Raw genomic sequence first — 26,990 nt, forward strand, 5'->3', positions numbered from 1 at the left:
TGGTGAAATCACAAAACAAAATGTACACGTGTCCCTGCTCTTGATATACAATCATCGAGGAACAACATCTTTGATTTTAATGAGGAAAAAAACTAAACAAGGGCGGATTAGAACCCGGAACCTCTGACATACTGTACCTAACAAAAGTTCTACCACCAGATCATTAGTGAATACAAAAGGATCTACGTGTTTATTCACTATTGTGTATTGTTTATTCACTAACAATATATTGTATTATAGTAGATGTAAGAATGAAACTATCACATTAGACACACACTCCTGTCCCACCCACTTTTTAAAACAAAGTTACTGTGTACATCTACCAAAATAAAAATAATTTTACACCAAATGAAATAATATTAATAATATATATATAATAAACATCTATAACAGTTAAAATCTGTTTAACTGAATTCTTCAAAAAAGAATGTTAGGAGAGTATGTCTGATTATTCCTGAGTTTGCTCGATTATAATTGTGACTCATTGGTAAAAGTAGCTCATTAAAGTTGTGGAATTTCAGAAAAATATTTAAATTAATATCAGCGCTACATTTACTTAGCAACTCCCAACCACTGGCAAAGACGCTTCAGATACTTGAAAAAGAAAAAAGAAAAAAAAAAGATGGTTGTTTATTTTCATGGTTTATTAGTTCAAATCGTAGAAAGGAGAGAATGATAGCGAGACAGCACAGAGCGAGTAATATCTACTGGCTGTTGTGATGAAAACATCACAGGGCCGTCCCGCCTCTCCGGCTGCACGCTGTCTGGGATGCACAGCTGCATTTACTGATAAGCAGAAAAACACTCTGTTGAGATCAAACAAATGTGCTGTGTCCCTTCCAGGACGGGGTGCAAGAGACCAGTAGAGGACAGGACAGTAGACGACATGATTGAGTGACTGATTGATCTGTGCAATCAGAGTCCGCTTTCTCTATAGGCTGCTGCTTCTAGTTTGATAAAAAAATCAAAAAAAAAAAATATCCTCTGGAGGCTAGTTCAATCATTTTCAAGAGTTTGAAACTGTATGTGTGTGTGTGTGTGTGGAGCCATGTTGCATGTGTGTGTGCTGACAGAAAGAAGAGGGAAGGAATGTGATAATTGTTTATGACTTGTGGATTACTGTGGTGGGAAGTTGAGTGGGAAGAAATTTAGAGGATAGGCAAAGAAAAAAAGCCAAAGTTTTTTAGAACCAAGGGCAACATTTGAGCAAAATTCTCTTTAAATATATGTAAAGAAATAATTCATTAAAAATGTAGGACCATCTAGGCACCATATTAGATGCAGTCGTTTGATGTTGACAAGTGACAGAAACTAATTAGAATAATGGATATATGTCTTTCATCAATATTCAGTGCATTTCAAGTCAGTCAAGCGCATTGGAAAAGTTAAAGATATTCATTACTAGTAACACTATCCATATTTAATGACAGACTTGTCCAATATTCTTTTTTCTTCTTCTTTTTTTTCTTCTTTTTTTATCTCACTTCAGTCAAAAGTTTGCATTTGAATTTTTGTAAACAGCTCTTTCTTCAAAAAGGAAAAAAAAAAGCTCTGGTTTGTGGAATATTTTTATTTATTTATACTTATTTAAATAAATTAGTATTACAAAAGCCCTAAAGCACATTTTGCTGAGTTGTACTAAGATACAGAAATATTGATACAAAAAAAAATTATATATATTGATATACAAAACTGAAATATTGATGCTTATGATAAGTGTAACTTGTGTGTAAGAAATACAAAAATAATAATTAAATAAAAAAATTTCTTTTAATATATATGATTCAGCAATAAATAAAAAGAGAAAAAATACAGTATTAGGATCTGTGGTGAGATTTAGAGAGTATATAAAAATAAAAATAGAGACTAGAGAGAAACAAAAACCTCTACACCGAGCCATAATGAAAAACATGACTACAGAGACGTGATTTTATGGCGTCCTAAGGAAAATAGATACCATACCATCACAGAACATAAACATTAATACCTCACAAGGACTATAAAGCCTGTGGTATATTTATGTTGTTTCATGTGGCGATGAACTCTCAGGTCCACAGTCTTCATCATCTTCTAAACCACCACTACACCACCTTCATCATCATCATCATCATTTCAGTCATTGTGTTGCTTCAAAAAAGTGAGTGATCAGTTGTACGCATCCTAAAATGCAGTACTATTTTGCTTTACTCTCGAGAACCGACAGCTCTTTCCATATTCATGTGGTTTTTACATGAATAAAACATACGGCTGTCTTCAAATTGGAAGCGATATATCTGCTAGGTTTACACCCCCTCAAGCAATTTCGCTTAATTAGCTTGCTTACGTTCGTGAGGGTCTCCTACAGCAAGATGTATACTGCTTCATGCCTCTGTCAAATGCAAATAATCACAGAACATTTCTACCATACTCAGTCTGTGTGGGTGAATGAGAGAGAGAGAGATAGGATGGATGAAAAACAAAACAAATTTGTTCTAGCACATAACTTATGAATTCTGCTTGAAAGATGGTGAGTATGTGCTTTAGAGACTGCTTTGTCTGTCGCAAACGCGCAATTGGAAGATGCACAAGGCCAATTCCACGGCCCAAAGCCATAAAGTGCAGACGTGAAGTTGAATCTGATGCAAATATTCTCAGCTTTAAAGCTTTATTTTAATAAAATGTTTGTCTGCGGTTTAACTCTGAAAGGATTTCAATGAATTTCAGACACAAGAAAATCAATATGCTGTGTATGCTCCACCGTCAAGGTGTTTGATAGTTTTGCTCTTTCTCTTTCTTCCCAGTCTACTATTTCCACAAATAAAAAAACCCGATTCAGCAAGTCTCTCACAAACCGCTGACTGAATCAACAAACCCTCACAAGTGTCAGATCGTGCGAGCCTGTCGTAAACCAGTTGTGAGTCATTTTCTCTCGGCTCAGTGATATGTGACACAAGTGTTTGTTATTGGGAGCGAGAGCATGTGCTGAGTGTGGGACTTAATTGCTGGTGTCGTCTGGGTTAACTTGCTCTGTTAGGACCTGTCATGCGCATCGAGCTAAGACAAGACAACCCGACCGTCGGAGTTGTGCTTCAGCTGCACTGTATAATTATGGACACTGCAATGGACAAGGACGTGGACGCTATAGAGCTCAAGCCTGCGTGGAGGAAAAAAGAAAGAAAAAACTTCGAAACTTGACAATTTCAGAAAGTATCAAGAGTAATCAAGTGGGTGGATGAGCAATGAGTTCATTTGATTTTAGTCTTGCTTTCAATTTTGCCCTGTTTTTCCTTCACTGTTCATTCAGACAGAGAAAGTGTCTAATGCACGGATGAGAGATTCTTGGTGTGTATTACTTAGGGGAGGTGTCAAGAAAAGATGGATGGAGGTCTGTCCTGCGTCTCTCCCTCTCAACTCTCCATCTCAGTCTGGACCGTAAGTGTTGCTAGACTCTATTTTAAATCTGCGATTAACTAAGCTGTCAGCACCCTTAAAAATCTGTGATTGTGTGATCTCACTTCACGTTCCTTGAAAACAGCAGCTATCTGAAGCTGTTCGCTGTGAATCCTCATTAAACAACTTTAAAGTTTGTTATATTGGGTATTATACTCTTTCTAAAAAATAATTGTCAATCAAAGAAGTTTTGAACTTCTTGGACTTAAAGGGGTAGAAAGTATGGAAGCTTGTTTCCGCAACTGAATAAAAAATATAAAAGGTAATTGTGACTTTTTATCTCACGAATCAGACTTTTTTTCCTCACAATTCAGATTTTTTCTCTCTCAGAATTACGTGATATTAAGTCGCAAGTTTTAAAGTTTTAAGGTTTAACGTTTTAAAGTCAGAAGTCAGAATTGCACGTTATGATTTCAGAGTTGCGAGATTTACACTCGCAATTGCGAGTTATAAAAGGCAGAATTGCGTTTTTTCTTGCAATTGCGAGTGTATATCTTGCAATTCTGACTTTCTTGCAAATGCGAATTATAAAGTATAATTCTGAGGAAAAAAGACTGACTTTTATCTCAGAATTGCGAGTTTATATCTCACAATTCTGACTTTATAACTTGCAATTGCGAGTTTATATCTCGCAATTCTGAATTGTCAATATCATTTTTTTTAATCAAATTAAAAGATATGTTATATTACAATAATACATACTATTGCACAGCAAAATAAAAAATAGAGTATTAAATAATCATGATAATATATAATACACTATATGTTATAAAAAGTATTAAAATAATAATAATTATTATTATTAATAACAATGTCAATAAATATTATTATCATTATTGTTATTTTATTTTACAGAATAATTACAATACTAACATTTATGGTTGTCCATAATCATTTAGAGAGACCTTATCACTTCTCTTTGTTGACAACAACAGATTTATAAACGATTCTCATAACGAATGTTGCATTCCCAAATGCAAATTATAAGCGACTCGAACACACAGCACTTGCAGAGCAGCATTTACTGTGAATCGAAACTGAAAACACAGTGATGTTCCAGTCCTCTGAATCACGTAGCGCATCAGACTATATATTTATATAATTGCATCACAACCGTTGCGATTTGATGATCACACGAAGTCATCACACACTCTCACCAACATGCACAGTAAAAATTCATAAAAAGGTACTGTTTCAACGCAGATGTTTACTCACTTTTGGCGCTTTGAACCCTGGCTAACATTCTCGGGGTGTCCCTCAGATGGCAGAGCGAGATACTAACACTGTTAGAAGCAATCCGTGCATGAAATAAATGTATTAGAAAACGTAACATTTTGCAGTTTATTTAGTAATTTCTTGATTTCAATCCTCATACAGTTACCAGCACCCCACCACCCCCAAAATCATTTTTTTCTTGGATTTACACGATTCACGATTGTAACTTCTCTGTAAACTGCTCGATTCATTTGATTTACTTTTACAATGTCTTTATGCTTTGAAGCTTGAAAGACTTTCAGTGCAGGGACAGAAATCTCTCGGGTTTCATTAAACGATATGTTCATTCCTTTCGAAGACGAATGCAAGTCTCATGGTTTTAGAATGACATGCGGGTGACTAAATAATGGCAGCATTTTTATTTGTGGGTGAACTATCCATTAAACAAAGGAAACATTCGTCTCGAATCGAGTCGCATCAGCTCATGCTCAAGGAAGGGACGATGGGTTGTGACCCCGAGAAAGACCTTGACCCTGTGATTCCTTGAGGCCATAAGCAACAGGCTTTCTCTACCCCTGTCAGCACATCACATCTCAAACCCACCAACAACAACAGCCAAACGCTTGACATGGGCGGAGAGACCTGTCCACAAACATCTAGTCCTCAAAAACATCATTTAAAAATAAAATGACACCAATTAAAATGAACAGCAAGATCGTCTGATGCCAGATGAAAGATGTCATACTGATTCACTAAGTATCGTTTGGCCTTCAAATAAATATTACAGGTAGAAAAAAAAAGTGCAAAATAATTCAGAATGCTTCAGCATCAGACGCTGAGGCGGAGGCCTGGGGATATTACTTAATGAGAGAGAGAACGCAAGGGCACCAGAGATGAGCGCTGCGAGAGAGCGATAAAAGAGGGATGGCAGATAGCGGGAAATAAATGGAAACGGAGAGAGAGATAGACAACGAAAGCCAGAGAGAAGGATCGAGGGAAGGAGATAAATGGTTAAGCGGAGAAGGAAGGAGAGAGAGATGAAGGAGAGAGAGATGAAGGCTGACAGAAACAAACACTGGTAAATGTGGGAAGAGAGGTGTAGAGATACAGAGATAAAGAAAACAGGAGATGGAGGATGTGGAGAAGGAAAAAAGAGAGAGAAAAAAAAGAGTGGATGAAGCCAGATGCCTGAAGAGGAACTACAGTCACCTAAGGGGCAGAGTTGGCATGAGGACAGGAGAGAGAGAGAAAGAGAGAGAGAGAGAGAGAGAGAGAGAGAGCGAGAGCACCTGATATCACATCCCTCTTTCCCTACACCCTCCATTTCACTCCATCTCTTCCCTCATCACCTCCCAGAATTCATTGCTCTTGAATCTCTCTTTGTTTCACAGCTCCAGTAGGTTTCTCCAGCTGTCAGACAGTATTGTGTGAATTAAATGAGTATCAAGACACTGTTAGAATTCAGAAATCGGGGTAATGAGAAGTGGATGCGTCCAAACAGGCAGACTACAGCTCTGTTCCAAAACCTCATTTTACAAGGCTGCATTCTAATCATCATGGCACCTCATAAGTTCCTGATTTGGAACACTACATAAGCAGCAACTATCAGTGCCATATAAAAAAAGAAAGAAAGAAAAATAGGGCAAACTGGCTCTCATTTGCAAATGTTTTCTATAGAATTTGATGTTAGTAGAATGATACTATAATATGCATAAAAATGGGTAAGGTAATTGACCAAAGCATTGTTTTTTTTATCTATATTTTAAGGTTTTTAAAGAGGTGTTTATTTATATTTTTCTGATTTTTATACAACATTTCAATCCTAAAAACATGGTCAAATTTTTTTTTTCTGGCTGTTGACAGTTTTTATTTTAACTTTTTTTTGCTTTATGGATAAAAAGAGATACAAAAAAAATCCCCTCTGTAAAACCTTTGACTAATATGTCAACAAGAATTTTTTAACCTGGCTTTATTCAATGTTCAGATTTCTGTTCTGGAAATGTATGCAAATCAGTGTAAATTCAATGTATCTGCATGTTTAACCATAACATTTCAGAAAACTTAAAATGCAAAGAAATGTTTGCAATTATTAATGTAATCAACTGGGGTATGGTGATCTACATCTAAGTTTTTACCCTATTCACCTGTATTTTTAATGGAAACTTTTCAGTAATGAATGAAATACAGGTTTATTTATAATCATCATTTTTAATTCCAGCCTTCTGGAAGAGTCTTTCTGTATGTAGTACGCATATGATGAGTTATATAGGCAGCTCACTAGGGTTTGGAACACATTATATGGTATGTAAATGCTCTCTGTTTAAATTGTAGGATACTCACCATTTTAGCATCCAGCTCTGGCGGGTTGTCGTTGATGTCAGAAATGCTAATGAGGGCCGTGGCGGTGTTGGACAGGCCAAAGTTCAGGCTGCCCTCCATATCGGTGGCCTGCACTATGATGGTGTACTGAGGCACTTTCTGAAACAACACAGAACATGTCCATATCAATCAACAGAAGACACACACACACACACCACACAGGTAAATGAGGACTGCAGATCCAAAGATTTTATGCATTTTTATAATAATAATTTAAAAAAAATCTAGTTTATGATGTTTATTCATAAACAAGTTTTTTGATTCCTTTTTACTGATAACATGTTTCAATTCATTATATGGTACAAACATTATATGGTAATCCCATGGTAGAATGATACATACAATAGTCCTGAATGAAATAGTATAAATAGTATAGCATTTATTCACTGTTGTCCATGACAATGCTGTATCTTGATTCATACAAATGCAGTGGTGCCATCTTGCTTTCATTTATTGATTGCATTGAAAAAAAAAAATGAAAAAACATCAGTTCAGTATTATCATTACTGTAATATTGTTGCACCTTGTCAGGGTTTATTTTGTTTCTGTCTGTACATTATCTCTTACGTAACATATAATGAACAAAAAGCAAGTTACAGCACAGTGTATATCCTCCAAATATTCCCGCATATGCATAATATATCGCAACTGCATGGGGAAGAAAACAAAAATGAACTTTGTTAAAAAAAATTATGGACACATTTATGGATACAATGTAGAAATTAAACTTTGCAGCATGATTTTTTTATTTGATTTAAAGTGTGCATTTGTTTCCTCAATCTCGCATGCTCCACGTTTGTTGTGGCCGCTGAGACGCCCTTTGTAATAATAATACACATAAAAGATTATAATGCACTTTCATCATTAGATAGATAAAAAAATTTCACCCCTATAGTCGTAAGTGGTACGCCTTCAGACATACTTCTCATTATGGGTTTTGTTTACACTCTTGTTCTCAGTCAGATGGGGCACACAACTGGCGTTAAACAGCCCATAAAGTAACAATATTGTGCATATTAATTGCAGCGATAAACAGTATGGTAGTATGCCGGCACAAGTCTACTTCAATGACATGTTTTTATTTTTTTCCTAGGCTATATTTCTCCTCTCATGGCATGGCGGGCCAAATCAAAGGTCATCACAGGCCAACTTTGGCTCGCGGGCCCTGGTTTGGGCATCTCTGGTCTAGAAGTTTGGCATCTAAGCCTGAACAAAGCCATCTTACAAAGACTTTGAGACTGTATATTTGGGGAATGGCAGCTCTTTGTGTTTGTCAGGGGATACATCTGTCTGTCTGCTTGTGTGCAGGCTTTTCTGTTAATTAGGACAAGAGGCTACTGTGAGCTTTGTTCTGCTTTTATACTTTGTATTTATGGAAAAATACACACCCACACGCATACGCACACAGATAATCAGTGCGCAAAAACAACTCTTCATCAACGGACATGAACCAGCCTACAGTATTTGTAACCACGGATGAAAAGCAGGGGTTGCGAGGGCAACAGATGGATAGAAACATGCGAGCGCACGCACACATCGAAGTGTTTGTTGTTGCATGGCCAACATTCCTTTGGGCACAGATCTGAAACTGTGCCCCTGTCCATGCTCGGGTGAATCTGACTCCAGTTAGTCCACACTGGGAGGAGGCAGAGAGCTGAGCCTGAGCCAAAGCCTCTCCTCTGCCTCTTTCAGCTCCAGCCGAATTTAATCCGGTTGGCCGAAAGCCTTCTGTTGTTGCAGACAGGAAGTATAGGGGGAGTCAAGGACGAGTCAGTGTCCCACTGAGACAGGTCTGGGGGACGGGTGTCTTGGAGGGAGGTGGCTGACTGCTGCTGTAAAGCAATGGATACCCTCACAAGACCTTGCTGGAGATCCTGATGGGTTTACTTTGATGGCTTCCTTTTGTTTTTTGGAGATGACTGAACATGGGACATAAATTTGATCAGAACTAAACATTGCGGGGAAATGCCTTCACTGACGTTCTGGCATAGTACTGCCTACATAGGCAGCATCATTACGTTGCCTTCTAAGACACATGTATCTTTAAGATATTTTCTTCCAAGATATGACTTTTTATGTTTTTGAATGATGTCTCTTATGCTCACCCAGGCTGCATTTATTTGATCAAAAATACAGTAAAACGGTATTATTGCATAGTATTGATTTCTATTTGAATATATTTTAAAATGTAAATTTCAGCATCATTACCCCAGTCTTTAGTGTCAGAGTGATTCTTCAGAAATTATTCTAATATGCTGATATGCTGTTGCTCAAGAAACATTTATGATCAATAATGTTAAAAAAAATGAAATGTCATGCTAATTAATGTTTTTGTGTAACCATTATACCGTATATAACATAATAAATGTCTTCATTGTCACTTTTGATAAATTTAATGCATCCTTGGAATAATTTTTTTTTTTTTACTAAACCCCACTTTTTTGAACGGTACTGTATATATAAAGTATTATACATAAAAACATTTTATTGATTGATATTTTTTAGGACACATGAGTGGGTGCCTATGAAGAGCATTCCAAATCAGTCACCTAGGAGGTTCCATTTTAGCTATGATGCCTTCTTATAATAATAATAAAAAAAAATAATAAAAAAAAATGCTTTTGCAGGGAAGGAAGAAGGAAGGTATCAAGACATTTCTGAAATAAATTTTTGAGTAGCATCCTGTCTACTAAGATGCCTTATTTCGGTCTGGTGAAGGCAGTATCGCATGCGTCTTTCTCAGTCTATGATATCCCACAATCCTCTGCATATGATTCAGCTGTTGGTGGAAGCTTCAAAGTAAAAAAAAATTATTACATACAAATTATATCGTAAATATCAATTTTTTCATGTTCTGATACCATTTCTACCTGGAAATATTCAATGTAGTCAATACATATTCATTTGGTTATCTTTAATGCTCATTTGAATTTGTTCTAGCTCATTTGATGTAGCCTTGTGATGCCTGGAAGCCTGACTTGAAACCAGTTTCCTTAATGGGCAACTTCTTACAAAAACTTTATAATAACTGACAGGTTTAAGCTGAGTCTTTCATTCTATCATTCTGTCAATCCATTCATATTTCTCTCTCTCTCAGGTAGTTATATTTAAGAGACAGGTCAGGGACTGGCTCGCTGTTTTAAAGCACTTAAAGAACTGCAGAGTGCCGCAGACTCACACTGAGAGTCATTAAAACCTGCGTCTTCTCGTTAATATTGCCCAGTTCGGCTCTATTAATGAGAGCTCAATAGCGGCTGACCTTTATTAACACCATAATGAAATATCAATACTGTCTCCTCTGGTTATGCTCTGCAGAGAACAAGAGAAACAAATCAGTGTGTAATTAATCTCGCACACTTTTCATACAGAGCTGGCTGCGGGGAAGGGAACGTGACACCAAGAGACCAGCTTAAACACATTTCCAGTCCTGAAGAGAATGTAAAGCGATTACACCTCAGGACAGCTGGCAGAATCTTGGCGACTTGAGATAGATCCAACGAGAGACGAGTTTCATCCATACAGACTCTCACACGCTTGAGTCGACCGTTATGAGGAGCATTTCACAGCCCAACGGGCCCTGACCTCACCTCTCCCCGACACATCACTCGCTCCCTCGGGAGAGAAGGGAAGCGGAGAGGTGATAAGGGGAAGGTGAGGAGGAAAGCGACGGTGGAGGAGATGAAAGTGGAGAGAGAGTGCAACCAGAAGTTATGATTCTCCTCATCTCCCACATACAGGAAGCTTTGGATCATCTGGGAATGACTGGGACGCACACACACACTTCACACTGATCGATTCCATAATCAGGCGAGGCAGAGTGGACACGTTCTAACCCAGACCTGACACAACTAGGCAAGCGTACACACACACACACACACACACACACACACACACACACACACACACACACACACGCACACACACACGCACACACACACGCACACACAGACCACATGGCCTCTGGCAGAGACAAGAGACAGGTAATGAAAAGCAACAGCCTGGACAATCTGGCTCGAACAGATTCACAGAGCTGCTGAGACAGACATGCAGGGCTTTTAACACACACACACACACACACACACACACACACACACACACACACACACACACACACACACACACGCAAGCGCACACACACAGAGAGACAAAAGATTCAGCGCTGCCACAGAACATTTAAGCGCTTTGATTATATGTGATTCAAATCCGTGACTAAACATTGTGATACATCATGACATCTGACAAATGAAAAGAACATTTATGCTACATTAAGTTAAATAGCACCATGGGATTTAAAGGGATAGTTCAGGTATAAATTCAAATTCTGGACGCTCACATCCATCATTACTCATCCTCTTATCTTAAATTGTATGTCTTTCTGTCTTTTGTGGAACACAAAAGGAGAGGTTTAAAACAGATTGTCCAAGCTGATCTTTTCTAGTGGTCAACCAATATAGATTTTTTTTATGGTAAAAATAAGAGTCCTTATTGGCTGAACAGAAAACGTATCGGCTAATGCTAATAATTAAAAAATACCAAATAAGTAGATATATTGGACTCTTTTCCAAGCAATTTACTTAATTTCAGTCTATTCCTCACACAAAGCAATCATATGTCTTCAAAAGATTTGGAATTATAAAAAAAATAATAAGGCAAAAGTCATAGTTAATAGTTAGTTAATAGTGAGAACTGGAACTCTAATCTAAAATGTGACCATTATTATTATTAATAAAGAAATAACATTAAACAAAATAAGAAACATTATTATTGTAATAGTGCATTATAAAATAAAATAAATTAATTAAAATACCAATATTTATGCCTGTCGCACACTGTTCATTTTCAAACATTAAACCATTAAACTTTTATTTTGGCGAATGCTTTTTGTTCATTTGGAGCTTGACAGTTCCACCTTCATTGTATAGAAAAGAGCATGAACATTCTTCCAAACTTCTCCTTTTGTGCTCCACACAGGAAAATAAGCCGTAAGGGGTTTGGAATGTCATGAGGGTGAATAAATGATTCATTTTAACTTCTATAAGTAGAATTATGCCTTTCCTTAACCCATTAAAACACACACAACCAATTCCATTTAATTCCTGTATGATATTATAGATTCATGCTATTAAAGAGGAAAGAGACAGAAACGGGGAAGGCTGCTTGTAAAGTGCATAAGATGGACATATTTGCCATGAGGGGCATAATACAAGATGACAGTTGCAGTAAAAGGCATATGCAGTGCAGAAAGATGGGGAGAGGGGCTGCTTGTTAGCTGCTGTAATCAGACAGGTGATGGCAAGCAGGTTAAGAGGTGTGTAGAGGTGATGGGGTCTCGGTGTGAGAGGGTAATTGGTATTCAGACCTTATCAGATGTGTGTGACATTAAAGTGAATGTGAACTCACACCATTGCAAGCAACTGCACCAGGCTTCTTCAACCCACTAATTACTGCATAAATATTCCAATTAGTCTACAGGTACTGATGGCGGAGGATTGCGCTCCTGATGGGAAAATGTGTGTGTGAAGGAGACAGATGGAAATGGAGAGAGGTAAATGTTAGGATGGGTATATGTGTGTGTAGACAGCTGGCCATCTCCCATGCGCCGCCTGTTGTGTACAACATTGAAATGGGAGAGCATATTCAGGTAAGACCACTAATTTAAACACTAAGTGGACATACAAACAGCAATGCCTTAGTCTATTTAACAATATTACTGTTTTCCATAATCTTTGACGCAGTTGGTGGCCGACGTGCTGCGACTGAAGAAAACTTCTTAAGTTTTAAGAAAACATCTTCATCAGTTTGCAACACATGTGCCGCAAATGCTCACAACGCAACCAAAAAGTAAGGGACAAAAGATGTTTTTTTCCCCCCTCAACCCTCAGCCAAAAAAAAACAAAAAACAAATACAGAACATTACTATTGTTAAATATTATTATAATTTAAAATAACTGTTTTCTAATTCAATATATTTTAAAAAGCAATTTAGTCTTCAGTGTCACATGATCCTTCAGATATCATTCTAATATGCCGATTTCCGGCTCAAGAAACATTTCATTATTATCAATGTTGAAAACAGTGCTGCTTATTGTTTTTATGGAAACCATAATTTTTTTTATCGTTTTTTTGCAGGATACTGTGATGAAAATAAGGTTCAAAAGAACAGCATTTGTTTGAAATATAATTCTTTTGTAACATTAACAATGTCTTCACTGCCACTTTTGATCAATTGAATGCATCTTTGCTGAATAAAAGCTTTGAACGGTAGTGTACAGTGTATGTATAACTCACACAAATACTAAATGCGATAGTTCTCACAAATACTAAACGCTGTCATCATTTACTCAGCCCCTTTTGGTATTACTCAACCCCATGTTGTTCCAAGCCTGTAGTAATCATTTATATTTGTGAAAATTAGAATGCTTTTACTTTTTTCTTCTGTTTTTGGAGCTTGTCAGTATAAATCACCATCCACCATCATTGTATGGAAAACAGAAGCTTGGACATTCTGTCCAACAACATCAACTTTTGTGTTTCATGGAAGGAAAAGTTATGTGAGTTTGGAACGACATGAGGGTGAGTAAATAATGACAGAATTTCCATTTTTGGGTGAACTGTTCCTTTCAGTCTCGTCCAACAAAGTCTTCACTGACAGAGAATGTGATGTTGAAAATCTTCCAAATGTTCCATTTGCGATGTGGCTTTGTAAACACATAAGACTGTCCTAGTTCTAATTAGAGAGCACAGGTGGAAGAGAGCGTTAGATTAATGAGGGTCGTTCTCTGGTCCTGAGAGGAGGACAGATTATCTGCCTGCAGTAGGCACCACGACCCACATTCATGCTCCTGATGAGACCTTCTCAGTCTGTCTTAGTCATTGGATTAGCAGGAGTCACTGCTCCAGGTATAGACTTATGATAACTTGTCAGAGAGAAAATAGCAAATCTTGAGATGACAGCAAACGTCATCTAACGCGGCATGAAGGGTAGAGAACTTTATGCGCCAAGTGAAACAAGATGCCAAAGGAATAATGATGACGGCTATAATAGAACTGTAGTGCAAAAACCCCCTTAAGCAAGGGAAAATCATGGCTTATTTTAATAAAACTCCACTAACAGTGATTTGATACAAGCCACTGATGTTCACTAGGTAATTTAATAACAATACAACAACAACTGTTTTAATTGTTTTAATATTAATATTAAAAGTAAACCTCTTATAAACTGTCCCTTCATGCAGATGAGCTTCTTTTATATATAGCAAACCCCATTTCAGCGTTGCCGCCAATCCTCATGATTTCTAAATCATTTGGCAAATTCTCTGGTTACAAATTGAATCTTCAAAAGAGCGAATTGTTCCCTATTAATTTAGCAGCTGAGACGCTTTCCTGACATCCTTTCCCCTTTATGTGGGCTCAGGAAGGATTCAGATATCTAGGAGTATTTATCACTAAGTCAGTCACAGCTATCTTTAGAGAAAAAAAAATCTTTAATTTATGTTTATAAGGTAGATATAGAGAGATGGTCCTCTCTTCCAACATAGCTAATTGGTCATATTAACTTAGTAAAAATGGACAATTTTGCCAAAATGTTTATATTTCTTTCAGCATATTCCCATTCTCATTAACAAGTCATTTTGTTGTCACTCTAAATCAGACAACTAACTCTTTTTTGTGGGGCGGAAAATGTGCTAGGATAAGGCGAAAGGTTCTCGAACTCCCAAAGTCCAAATGATGTCTCGCTTTACCAAATTTTCAACAGTATTACTGGGCCTGTAATATCAATAAGCTTTTGTATTGGACCAACTCCTCAAGAGTTCCTGAACATCCTGTTTGTGACCGACTGGAATTGTCAGCCTCAAAATTCTCCCTTCATTCGATGATTTACTCTCAGCTTCCTGTAAATAGTAAAAATGTCTCAGGCAGTTTAGTAGTGGCCAATGCTCTTAAAATATGGGTTCAATTTAGGAAAAAATTGGGGTTAATCAGACCATCAGCTCTGGCTTCCATATAGTGAACCATTTTTCTTTTCTACCATCATGTTCTGATCTAGTTTTTCGTGACTGGTCTTCTAGGGGTCTCAGTACCATCAAGGACCTTTATGATAAAGGAATATTTTTATCCTTTTGAGAATTGTCAGAAAGTTTTTAGCTTCCTAAAACGCATCTTTTCCCAAGTTTCCTAGTCTACTTTACTGGCACTAAAGTGTATCTGATAATAGCTAATCTCATGATGATGATGATGATGATGATAATACTACTAATAATAATGCCTATTGTTATTATTATGACTATTATAAAATGGAAGTATTCATTTTATAACAAATAATTTTGCCACTAAAGAGTAACTGATAACAACAACAACAACAGCAATAATAATAATCCTTCCTATTATTATGGTTGCTGTTACTATTACTATTATAAAATAAAAGTATTTATATAGCAAATAGTCCTGGCAGTAAAGTGTAATAATAATAGCTACACTTGAATAATCATCGTCATCACCATCATCATCATCAATTATACTTGACAAACAGCACTGTCATATAATTAATACTTCTGAGAAAGCGGTCTCCAGTTACTACAACTAGAAATGTTTGAATATTTTAATATGACGCTAATGAGATTGAGACTAGAATCTGTGGCGAGAAAGCAAGGGATCACGTAGGAAGGAGAGATAAAGGGGAAGTTGAAAGACTTCCCCGCCGGTCCGCTTAAGCATTCTGGGATAAATTGAATGGACCTCTGAATGACCCTGCTCATTAGCGGAGCAGAGGGAGGTTAAGGAGGAGCACACAACTGTGTGTGCGCTTGTGTTTGTTAGAAAGAGTGTGTGTGTGTGCAAGATAGAGAGAGGGATTAATGAAGAGGTTAAGGTGAGGAACACGTCTGGTGGGAAGGGTCAGGCTCTGAGACTTAGATGAGTTATGGGAAAGCTGTTCCCATGACCCACAGAGTTCATTTGTGTGGGTATGTGAGTGTATGCATGTATTGAAAATGAAGTCAAATGCATTCTAAAGCAGACACACTAAGAAGACTCCAGTGATTAGCTGAATTAATTCTAAGAGGGAATGGAAATATTAAGTATAACAAGACTCAAGAGCATGTACATAACTCTGTTGTGCAACAGAGGACAAGCTAGAAAACCCAGAATTGAAACAGAGGTTGAATCCCAATTTGCATATACACTATCAGGACAATCAAGCAAATACTTTAATTCAGTATGAAAAAATGCTAGGTGCCGAGATAAATTTTGAGGATAATAAAAGCAGTTTTTTGCCATAGCATCGTCTCGAATCATGTCGTTCCTAACCTGTATGATTTTGAGGAACTGGTGAAAAAGATTAAATGAAAGTAAATGGGGTCCAAAACAATATTAGACCAGTGGTTTTCAAGCTTTTTGACTCAAAAGCCCCCGTTGTCCAACAAAGTATTTACACTAAGATATTTCTGGCATTTCCGCTGTAATTATGACAAAACTGCTTGTTTTAAAATATTTTTTTATTGAAATATTGAATGATTTAATGTGGTTAATTAGTTTAATATATATGATTAATTTTGTGATTTTAGAAGTTTTATATTCTGTAATATAGAATTGTATGTTCTGAAGTAAAAACAATAATTATTGAGGGAACATAAAAAATAAATACCATGTCAGTTTACATCTTGATTGTATGCGTTTATTTTTATAATTTTAATTTAGATTTAAATTATATTATTTTAATATATTACTAATAATGCATTAATTAAAATACTTTTAAGTCATCCTATGGACCCACTACATTCCCAGCTAACAAAAATATGTTCTAAGAACGTTTTTCTAGCGTTCTCGTTAAGTTATGAAAACTTTATTATAGAATTTTCTCTGAACATTCAAAACATGCAGTTTTTTATAAATGTTTTATAAACGTTTTGTTTTTGCTGTGTGAATATTCCATTTTATAATTTTGCAAACATTGTGTGCGAATGTTACTTTCAAAGTTCCCCTGTCGTCAATCATTTTATCCATTAAAACTCACCTTTGATTACCAAAATTACATATTTAAACGTTTTTTCCTTGAAAATAAAAATGTCTTGCCTTAAAATAGCTTGAATGTAACTCTACACCCTTGCCTCATTTAGTATAAGTGGTTCTATGAATATGCAAATGAGCCCCACTCACTCACACCAGCTCAGAGATCCACTTGTTGATGATCAAGTTGACGTGAATGGTTTGTGACGTCAGAAACACCAGCGATTTAAAACCGCGTGTTTGAGAATGTCTTTGATTCACTGCAGTTATAAGGAGGAAAATACTCATCAATAGTGTTGACATGAATTTACACATGGTTTGTCTTAAAGCTTATTAAAAACACCACATAGACATAGAAACATTAAAAGCTTGATTTTCACCACAGGGGGACTTTAAATGTTCTTTGAACATTCTAAAACAAGTAGTAGCATAACAAAATTAAAGAATAACATCCAACTAAAACAAGAAAAAATGTTCCATGAATGATGTAAAAATAATGTTTTTGTGCTTACATTTTGAGAACATTATTAAAGAACAGATACCTTTGAAAGAGCGTTATATTAACGTTACTGGAGGAACATTTGTTCATGCATATAACTTTGAGAGAACCTTGCCAGAATGTTAGCTGAAGTTCTGAGAACATTTCCTGTTAGCTGGGTTAGAACCCACTGACTACATAGGACAGTATGCCAACTGAAATTCAGCCACGATAATTGCAGCATTTTCAGCATCCTAGTCATTGAAGCTGTAGCTGTTGTCCTGCTCTGATGGGGTGTTCTGGGAGGGCAAATAGCTGCTCTTCAACTTGAAAAGGTCACAGACAGCTTGAAGGACAGGCTGATCATTAAGTTGATTCTAAAAGCACTGTTTGTAATAGCGCAAGAGAGTCTCTTCAGAATGTTGTTCACAGGAGACTGGGGACCATCCACACCAAGTATGCTCAGACACACCATAGCTGAGAAGTCATTTTGTCAGAATGATGGCAAAAATGTGAGGCCAAGACAAACAATCTTGGAATGATATGCAAGCACGCACACTCGTACACTCAAATACATTACCAGGTGAGAACGCCAAACCCATTACACACTAATCAACGGTAAGCGGGTTCTTGGAAGCATTCTTGCTTTTACATGTACGTCAAAAGACTAACCTCTCTGTCGATGCCTGAAGCGATGGTACTGATCTCCCCTGTGGCTCCGTTAATGGTAAACATGTTAGGAATGGGGATGTGAGGCGTCTGGCTCAGGATGCGATAGTGCACCAGCCCGTTCGCCGTGGTGCTGTCGTCGGCATCAAAGGCCGTAACCTGCATTACAGAAGTGCCTGCAGAGGAAGAGAGGTAAACAAGCGTGAATCAAAACACTAGCGCATGCATAATCGCTCAGTTTCTGTCACAAAGCAGCTGTGCTTCTTTGTCCGAGTCGCTAAGACAAAACACGCACAAGCGGTGGCTATTTGATCGGTGATTAAAAAATGTGTGTGGTGCTCCCGGTGTCAGAGCAATGTCCAGACGTCACATCTGATTACGCGGCCTTTCTCACCTAAGCTGTCTCTTCTTCATCATCCCTGATTCTGCTCTCCATACAAAATCTGCTCAGTTAATGAGGGTCCGTCTGCCTCTCTCACCTCCATCACATTCGTTATCAATCAGTCCTGTGAGGGCAGTGTCAAACTCGAAACAAAATTACTGATAAAAATGTCTGGTGAAGTTTTTATTATTTGAAGTTTTCTTTTAAAGGCTTATTTGTTATTATTTGAAGCCCCCCCCCCCCCCCCCCCCCCACACACTCCACTCAATATTTAATTCAAATTAAAATGTTAAATTAATAATGATATGTAAATTAATGATTATAAATGAAATACATTATAAATGTATAAATGATTAATTATATGATAATGTTCATATATATATATATCTTTCTATATTTAATTTAATTTTTAACTTGATATGTTATTTGAGAATATGTATTTCATATCATCAATATATGTTGTTGCCATAACACACACACTACATCATGATTCATATTTGTCTCTACATTTTTAAAAATGTTTATTTTGACACACATTTTCATTATTTTAGGCATAATCATCAACTAAAATAAAAATTTCATTGTTTGATTATATGCCATTGCAATCAGTGGGGAACAGTTTAAAATGAATAATTATGTCTTGGCTAAACGACTAAAATAAATAAATAAAAATAAAAATTGTGTGCCAACTTTAAAAGCCTCTTCTCTTGCCTCTATTTGTTCTAAGTCGCATGTTTAAAAACAGCAATCAACAGTGTGAAATATGTTTGCGTGAGTGTGAGGCGTCAGGTGCCGGATGATGCGGCTGGGGGTCCGTCTGGCCATTAGTCCCCTAAAAATGTTTATCGATTTCTGAGAGCTTGTCTCACACCTTCTCAAATGTGAGTGAGCAATTAGGGGCCTCGAAATAGAGGAAACAGAGGATAAACCTCCATGCGACGTGGGCAAAATGTCACCCTGTCATTCCGTGTTAATGTCATTCTGTCGCTCCTGTGTTCCCGTCACTTCTGTCATTTAATATTAATGGCCCCGCTGACCGAGAAAGCCGGTCCGAGGGGAGCGGCCGCACGTTTAGTGTTGCGTGAGACCTGGCGTGTTCGCAGGTTTATCCAGCCCAGCTGTAATTGTGCGGAGATAGTGTCATCATTTTGTGACAACACACCTACGAGGGGATAATTGTGGCTGAGAGTTCTATTTCAAAGTTCATTAAGTTTCAGAGCAGAATCTGTCACTACGCCCCATGAGAAAGAGGAAAAGGAAGAAATGAGCGAAGGGAGAAGAAAAACAATTAAGCCCTCTTCTGATAGGGCTACATCAATTTTTGAACAACCAGAGAGTGAGCGAGCACATGCGGAGGGATGAAGAAGACAAAAGAGTTGCATGTCAACTCTGTCGCCTTCAATTTTCAATGAGTGCCATTCTGTAACGGGATTAAATGCTCTTTATGTGTAAAAGTGAGAGAGATGACCATGCAGGAAACAGTTAACCCCTGGGCCTTTTCAATTGCTTTTTAATTTGAAAACTAATTCAATGCTGTAATTGCTTTTCGACTTAAACCACTGAAGCTCAAAATTCCTCCTTTCATTAGACGCATGCTGGTCGGCAGCCTCTCTTTTTCACAGGTATATAAGAAATTGGGGAGTCATTAGTTTTAACAAGTTTAACATAACCAGCCTGAGAATGGAAACCGACCCTTGCAGCGCCGGCTTGGTTAAAAGCAACTTATCCTTTCCAATCTTTTCCCATTTCAAGGCTGTCTGATGTGAAAATAAGTATTGTTCTCAAACCCCGCCGCCACTCAGTCGCAATTTCCACTTGCTTACGGTACGGCTGGATCACAACGTGCTTACATTGAAAATACGACATAAAAGCTCTCTATACATGGCTGTCCATCCGAGACAAGCTGCTACCCAGACTAAACCAGTCCTCCAAGCTGTTATCACTCCGTTTTCCACTGCAGATTACACTCAGCACTGTCTCACACCACCCTCACGGTGAGCCTTTCAAAGCAAATCTGTTTTGTCGGGGCCGTAGCCATATGGAGTCCTTTGAGGACTATGAAGAGGCAAATGACTTTTCCGGCAAAAAGGAGCCAGAGGCAGACGCCTACTTTAAGTCCATTAAACTGATTGAAACATTCCTCTCTCCTCTCAGCGCTCACTTTTGCTCTCTCTTCTTCTCTCTCGTGTGTGGACGTCAGGGCCTAATTAACCCCTATAGCCAGCTGTCTGAGGCTGAGCGTTGAGTAGTGTCCTATCATCCACTGTTAGCACATTTCCTTATCGGTTGTGTGAGCTGGAAGTGTGAAAACGACATTTTCTAACCGTGCCACTCTTTTGGTGTGGCTTGTTTTTATCTGCAACAGACAGCGAAAATATCCCCTTGTCGCTGGTTATTTAGGCAGGAGAACAGAAAGGAAAGTAAACAAGGATACATGTGACTAAAATACGAGGCAGGATCAATGTTGATTTTTGAGGCCAGTAAAATGCAAAACAACAGAATAGTTTGGAGAAATCATTTCAACGGATAATTGGCTAGAGCGGTTCCTCAAGCTCGCAAACAAGAGTTTTCTGAACACTATCATTGCGTGGTGCAGCTGACTTTTTGGCATGCAAATTTTCTACAGGGTATTGAGGAAAAAAAGTGAAAATTATGGTTAATTATTATGAAAAGTACAAGAAAACTTTCTATGTCTTTGAGAATGTGAGAACAGCCTTAACTGCTTCGTAGATTGTTACTAAAACAGGATAAGTCCAAAAAAAAAAAAACAAAAAAAAACTTTATTTATTTTGCTATAGTCTGGACTGTGAATATTCTGTTCCTCCTTACAGAATACTAAACTTTAATACACTGCAAACATCCATTCCACAATATCCACATCACTTTATCTGAACCAAAATGTATATTTCTCTCTGAATACACTGATCCCAAGCCCATGTTCTGTTCTGGTGTTGTAATATTATCTCACGATTTCCATATATTATGTCGCGACACATTTTACTATCATAATAAAAAGTATTTTAGAGCAAATAATTAAATGGAGACAAAATGTAGGATAGAACTTCGGCCTAAAAAGAATCTTGAAAGAAAATGGGAAAACATGCACCAATGTTTGTCTTAACTACTAATTAACAAAGTTAACTACTTAACTTTGTAATAACTACTGATTTCTGTTAGTCGGTTACTTGTCAACTACTCGAGTAGTCGTGGTGTATGTTACTGTTAAAAAAAATTATAGTTTGTGTGAACAAGTGCTTATTAATTGACAGCCCAATGTTTGCAACAATTACATCTCTTATATGTATTGTAAAAAGCATTTAAAAAAAATAGTGTTAAGAAAGACAAGCGGTTGAGGTAGTCGACTACCCTACTAGTCTATGCCAGCCTTAGTAATACATAAATAAATAAAAAACAAACAATGGTGAATGTCATTCAATTTTCTTTGTAATTAATCTTTCAAAATAAGACCAGAAACATGAATTAAGAAAGTTGACAGGATCAACATTAAAATTTAAAATAGTTTTATGTAAAATTACCTCCAGGATCTGTAAGAGAACCACAATTTAATTTCCACATCTACACACATTTTTTTAATGAAAATAAAAGCTTAATTGACTTGACATGAAGCGCAAAATAATATGAACTTACTTTTTACCACACTTTTTAGTTTGCAGTCATGCCAATGCATCAGCACTCATAAAAAAAAAAAAAAAAAGGCTGGATTCACACTAAACAGTTTAATTTGATCCAGGTCTGAATCACCGATGAATTGGATTAAACTTAAATTGGATCAGTCTTCTAAATGCGTAGTAATTGGGTGATTACTTGTGTTTAGGCAGCAACAAACACAATTCAATTACTCTATGTGTCTACACCTCCAAATAGGTATTACGTTGGCACTGAAATCAGTAATGTATCATTTAAAGTTGGATCTCTCAGTTGAATTGATCTGATAAGTTCACATACATCTGTGGCTGGTGATAAGGACACTTCCCTGCATGCTCCTCTTTGAACGTGGCCTGTAGTGCAGGGGCTGATGGAAAATCCGCTGTAATACTTCAGAGACACTCTGATATGAGCATCTGTTTGGTCTAAGCTTCCCTTGGTGAGTTAAACTGATAAACATGTTCCTTCAACGTTCACGTTTAAAATATACAAAACATCTGCTGTGATTAAATCCTTGTGATCACAGAAGATCAACAGGCAATATTGGCATTGCCATTTTCAAGGCAATGAGATTAACTGTGGTCTCACGAGGGACGAGAGCGGAGTTTAGCTTAAATTCGCCAGGACTTCATGTATTTAATTCATATAAAACATGGAGGATGTCAGCATGGACAGCAGAGGGATAATGGAACAGCCTGTAACACATCCGTTTTCCATGGATAATTTACAGTGCTTGTTTGGCGTGGAGCAGACCCATGCTCTACTGAAGGGAAACAGAAAATATTGTGCTGCTCTTTTTTTCTCTTTGTTTATGAATTCCCATGAGAATCAAGTTTTCTTTGAGGAGAGCTCAACAAAATAAAGACTAAAGTTTTGTCCTCAGAGGCAAGCTATTTGGGCCATAACATTACAAAAGTTAGACCCAATCTGACTCATAGCCTATGCTTTCGCTGCTCAGCCAGTCGACTCTGATGCCTAACAAACCGAAGAGGTGGAGAATAAAGGAAGAATCTGAACCTGTGTTTGTTAAGACACAACGGGAACGCTGGTTCAAAGAGCAGAGAGAAGCGTTCACAGAAAGGGGGATTCAGATGGGGTATTCAATTAATCATCAAGGGAAAGCATAAGATTCCCATCTTGAATTATTACATGATAATAATAATCTGACACATACCCCCTAATCTCATACCGCATCTTAAAAATAACAATCAGCGCATATATCCTCTTATTGTCCGCTGTGTAATCCATAATCAACATTTGAACATCTCATTCATTAGCAGTTTTCCACCATTGAGCCAAACGGTTTTAAGAACGGTACGGAATGGTTCCAGTTATATTTCCATTTGAGATTGGTTAGGCACGGCACGATTATACGGTTTTCAGGCCGTAATTCTGTGAAATATAACCGTACTGGTAGAGTGCGTGTAGTGACATCGCCACTCAGGATTGGTCATCTGTTTGGCTACTAGTTTCTCTGTAGTTGGGCAAGCGTACTATTTGAGCGACATAAACACAAGTTTATTATATATACGTTATATATATATATATACATACATATATATATATATATGTACACACACACACACACATCATTGCATATTTCATAATATAATAACAGCATTACTTAATATATTAAAATAACATTCTTAATAATAATATTAATAACATGAACTAATACTGCAAAAAAGTACAAAAAAAGTACAAAAATAATACAACATTATATATATGATGTGTGTGTGATCTCAAAATATTATAACCAAATAATATTACAAAAAATAGAATGTATATTAAACCTCCATATGAAATGATGCCATAAGCTGGTGATGATGATTTCAGTCGATTTCATTACCAGCATTTTAATTCATGTAATTCATCATTACCTTATAGAAAGTTCTGTCATAAAACTCTAGATGGAGCGGGCTGTTAGGTCTTTAACTCAACCTGCTTGCAATTACATCGTAATCTATAGGGCACAGCTGATTGGTTCCTGCTGTATCAGTAGCCAATGAGCTCGCGTATTCAACCTTAAAATACTTGGATAGCATTTGCTTAGCAGTGCAGCGCACTTTCAGAACCCCTCCACCTGCCCCAGCTCCACCTGTATAGATCTGCTGGGGGTAATTTATGTACGCTATATTGTACAGCAGCAACATGTCTTACTTGCTCACAGCAGCGTGTCGTATATGTATTGACAGCAGCAAGTCCTGTACTTGTTTTGAAGCTGCTCCAGCAATAACCTACAGCAGCAGCAGCATAGCAGATCTATTCCACCAAGACCAAACTTATCAACACTGTCATACCCATTACCATGCCAAACAATCCGAGAGCTGTCATTACAGAAATGCTTTTCCTTGATGACATAAGAAATGAAATTATAAACGGAAAAAATCATCACAACATTGTCCTCATCAAGAGTATAATCATTACCATGACCTTTATTGTGGATACGTACCAGGTTTGGACCATTCAGCGACTGATCCGTTGTAGACCTGGTTCTTGAACTCGGGTCTGTTGTCATTCATGTCAATGACATAAATGAACAGATCAATAGGAGGCTCCATTTGGTTCCCATTAATATCCACTGCATGGGCTCTGAGCTGTGGACGAGACAACAATAAAAGCACATTAATTAACAATTCATAATTTGCCCATAACTTCACCTCTGCAGAGGCTTCTGTGGAAAGCACAGCACTGATATTAAATCAGATTTAAGAAACTCAGAGGCATTTAAGATCTCAGCGTACTCGGCGGAGGCACTGAATGGAAATTACATTCATATTTCATACAAGTTAGATACGGGATCCGTTGGGACGGTGTTGCCTTGCTCCTATCTGAAATCCATGAGTTATAATTCAGAGGACTTTCAGAAGAAGAGAGTGTGAGATGGAGTTTAGCTTAACAAAAAAATTTAAATAAAGAAAACACAAACAGTATATATATGAAAAAAGAGAGGGATAGAGGAAAGGTTTAAGGCTGGATTAACTTCAAATTCTCTTCTTAGAATTTATTCACTATACAGAATTACATGTGCATGCACTAAATAAAACTATTATCCTAAAATCCCTCACCAGAATTACATCCCAAAGAAGAGGGTTGCATTGCTCCATACGCTATACACAGGAACATCGAGATTCTATATGCATTTCTGCAGTAATACGACACCTGCCGCCAAAAGCTCTCATTTAATATTGCCCCGAGACGACAGGTTTTTGTTGTGCACGGCAAAACTAACTGTCAAGCAAACAAATAAATAAAGACGCACAACAGGAAAATCTGTTTCCTCAGCTGCTGTGCTTAGCATTCTGCAAGGGTTGGCTGTGTGTGTGTGTGTGTGTGAGAGAGAGAGAGAGTGTGAGCATGTAGATATGTGTGAGATTGTCTGTTGTTAGTGGCTGAGACACTGCATCTTTGATCTGTCGACCCACAGGAGCGTGCGGACTGCAAATGTGTGGCTTAATGGCATTATTAACATGCTAGCTGACAGAACTGAAACATTAGACAGCGACAGAGAGAGATGGTCAGAAAAACAGAGAATCCTCCTCTAGTTCTTTATCCCTTTGTTTATTTTCTTCTCTTGCCACTGTGTCAAAGCCATCAGCTCTTAAATTCTGCAACACACTCTAGTGGTGGGAGACTTGTGGGCAGTGAAGAAAAACTATTGGAAACTCACAAAATAAGGGAAAACTAGAGATAGAGGGTCAGTGTTCATGCCTGCAGCACATTTACCATGGTCATTTTGAGCATAGGGCAGTGTTTCCTAAGGTTTTTTAGTGTTGTGTACCCCCACCGCACCCCTTCATTATTATCATTAATATTATCAAAGTGGTCATTATTACAGAGACTCACTTATGAACAAAACACAATCAATACAGTTAGTAAAATGTCCTTGTTTTAATGAGACACTTTAGCCTGTTTGCCGTTCACAGGTTTTAACGGTTCTGGGCCAATCATGGAGAAACTTTGAGAAAGACTTAAAAGTGAATTTACATAATGCAGGTTTAACAATCAAAAATCCAGTGGTTTATGTCAACAAGAAAAACAGCATTTGCAACCTATATTACTTCCATAATGTTTAAAAATGTTGGAGATGTAACTGTATATTCATGCCACTTCTCCTGTTAAAGGTGCTATATGTAACTTTTCTTCTAAAATGAATCCTTTTTTTTATTGCCTGTGTGTGAAGGGGTTGTAATCACACATTACAATGATCCACTTGTCGTGTTTTGCTATTACCTCTGAAGGCCAGTATTCCTATTTCAATGTGAAGTCTCCGGGTCGGATTTTCTGCGAAATCCATCGGATGTGACGTGCATGCGGGCTCCCGAGCCTCTCTCCTTTTTATATACAGTCTATGCGACGGCACTGCAGCTAACGACATGGAGTCTGATAACACCCAAAAACGACCTGCCTCCAGCACAACACAGACTCCAACACAAACTCCCAAAAAATATAAAAAACAAAAACAAATTTTATCTGCTGAAGCTCGTCAGGCCAAACGTCAATCGGATCGACTCAGGACGAAAACACGGATCAACATCGGCAGAGCGTTTGAATTATGGAGAGACCTCCGCTTTGTTTTAGGTATAAAAACAGACCCTGAGTTGGCTTTCATCCTTTTGGACAGGTAAGCTAACATTACTTCAACGCATGTAGTGAGTGCGCGCTCTTGAGTTCGAGCACGCACACGAGCACGAGTGCTCTTGTTGCAATCTGAAACATCACCGCTAGAGGCCGCTGGAACCTACATACAGCACCTTTAAATAAAGT

The 26,990-nt window shown here is 37.5% G+C and overlaps 1 protein-coding gene and 1 long non-coding RNA gene across 3 annotated transcripts in view; one reads left to right on the top strand and one right to left on the bottom strand.

Moving 5' to 3' along the window:
• cdh4 (cadherin 4, type 1, R-cadherin (retinal)) overlaps positions 1-26,990 on the bottom strand; it is a 242,970-nt gene that overhangs the window by 17,597 nt on the left and 198,383 nt on the right. For both annotated transcript variants that reach the window (XM_082156118.1, XM_082156117.1), the window contains 3 exons: positions 24,676-24,820; positions 18,179-18,351; positions 6,985-7,122 (listed from right to left, as the gene is read on the bottom strand). In XM_082156118.1, coding sequence (XP_082012244.1) covers positions 6,985-7,122; positions 18,179-18,351; positions 24,676-24,820 — 456 coding nt within the window. The remainder of the gene's footprint in view (positions 1-6,984; positions 7,123-18,178; positions 18,352-24,675; positions 24,821-26,990) is intronic.
• On the top strand, positions 1,814-9,351 carry LOC309488119. The gene is made up of 3 exons (XR_014202024.1): positions 1,814-3,411; positions 6,976-7,185; positions 8,117-9,351. It is a non-coding gene; the product is annotated as an uncharacterized lncRNA (long non-coding RNA).

This window comes from Leuciscus leuciscus (genome assembly GCF_965113295.1).
Source record: "Leuciscus leuciscus genome assembly, chromosome: 23".
In the NCBI taxonomy this organism is placed as follows: domain Eukaryota; kingdom Metazoa; phylum Chordata; class Actinopteri; order Cypriniformes; family Leuciscidae; genus Leuciscus; species Leuciscus leuciscus.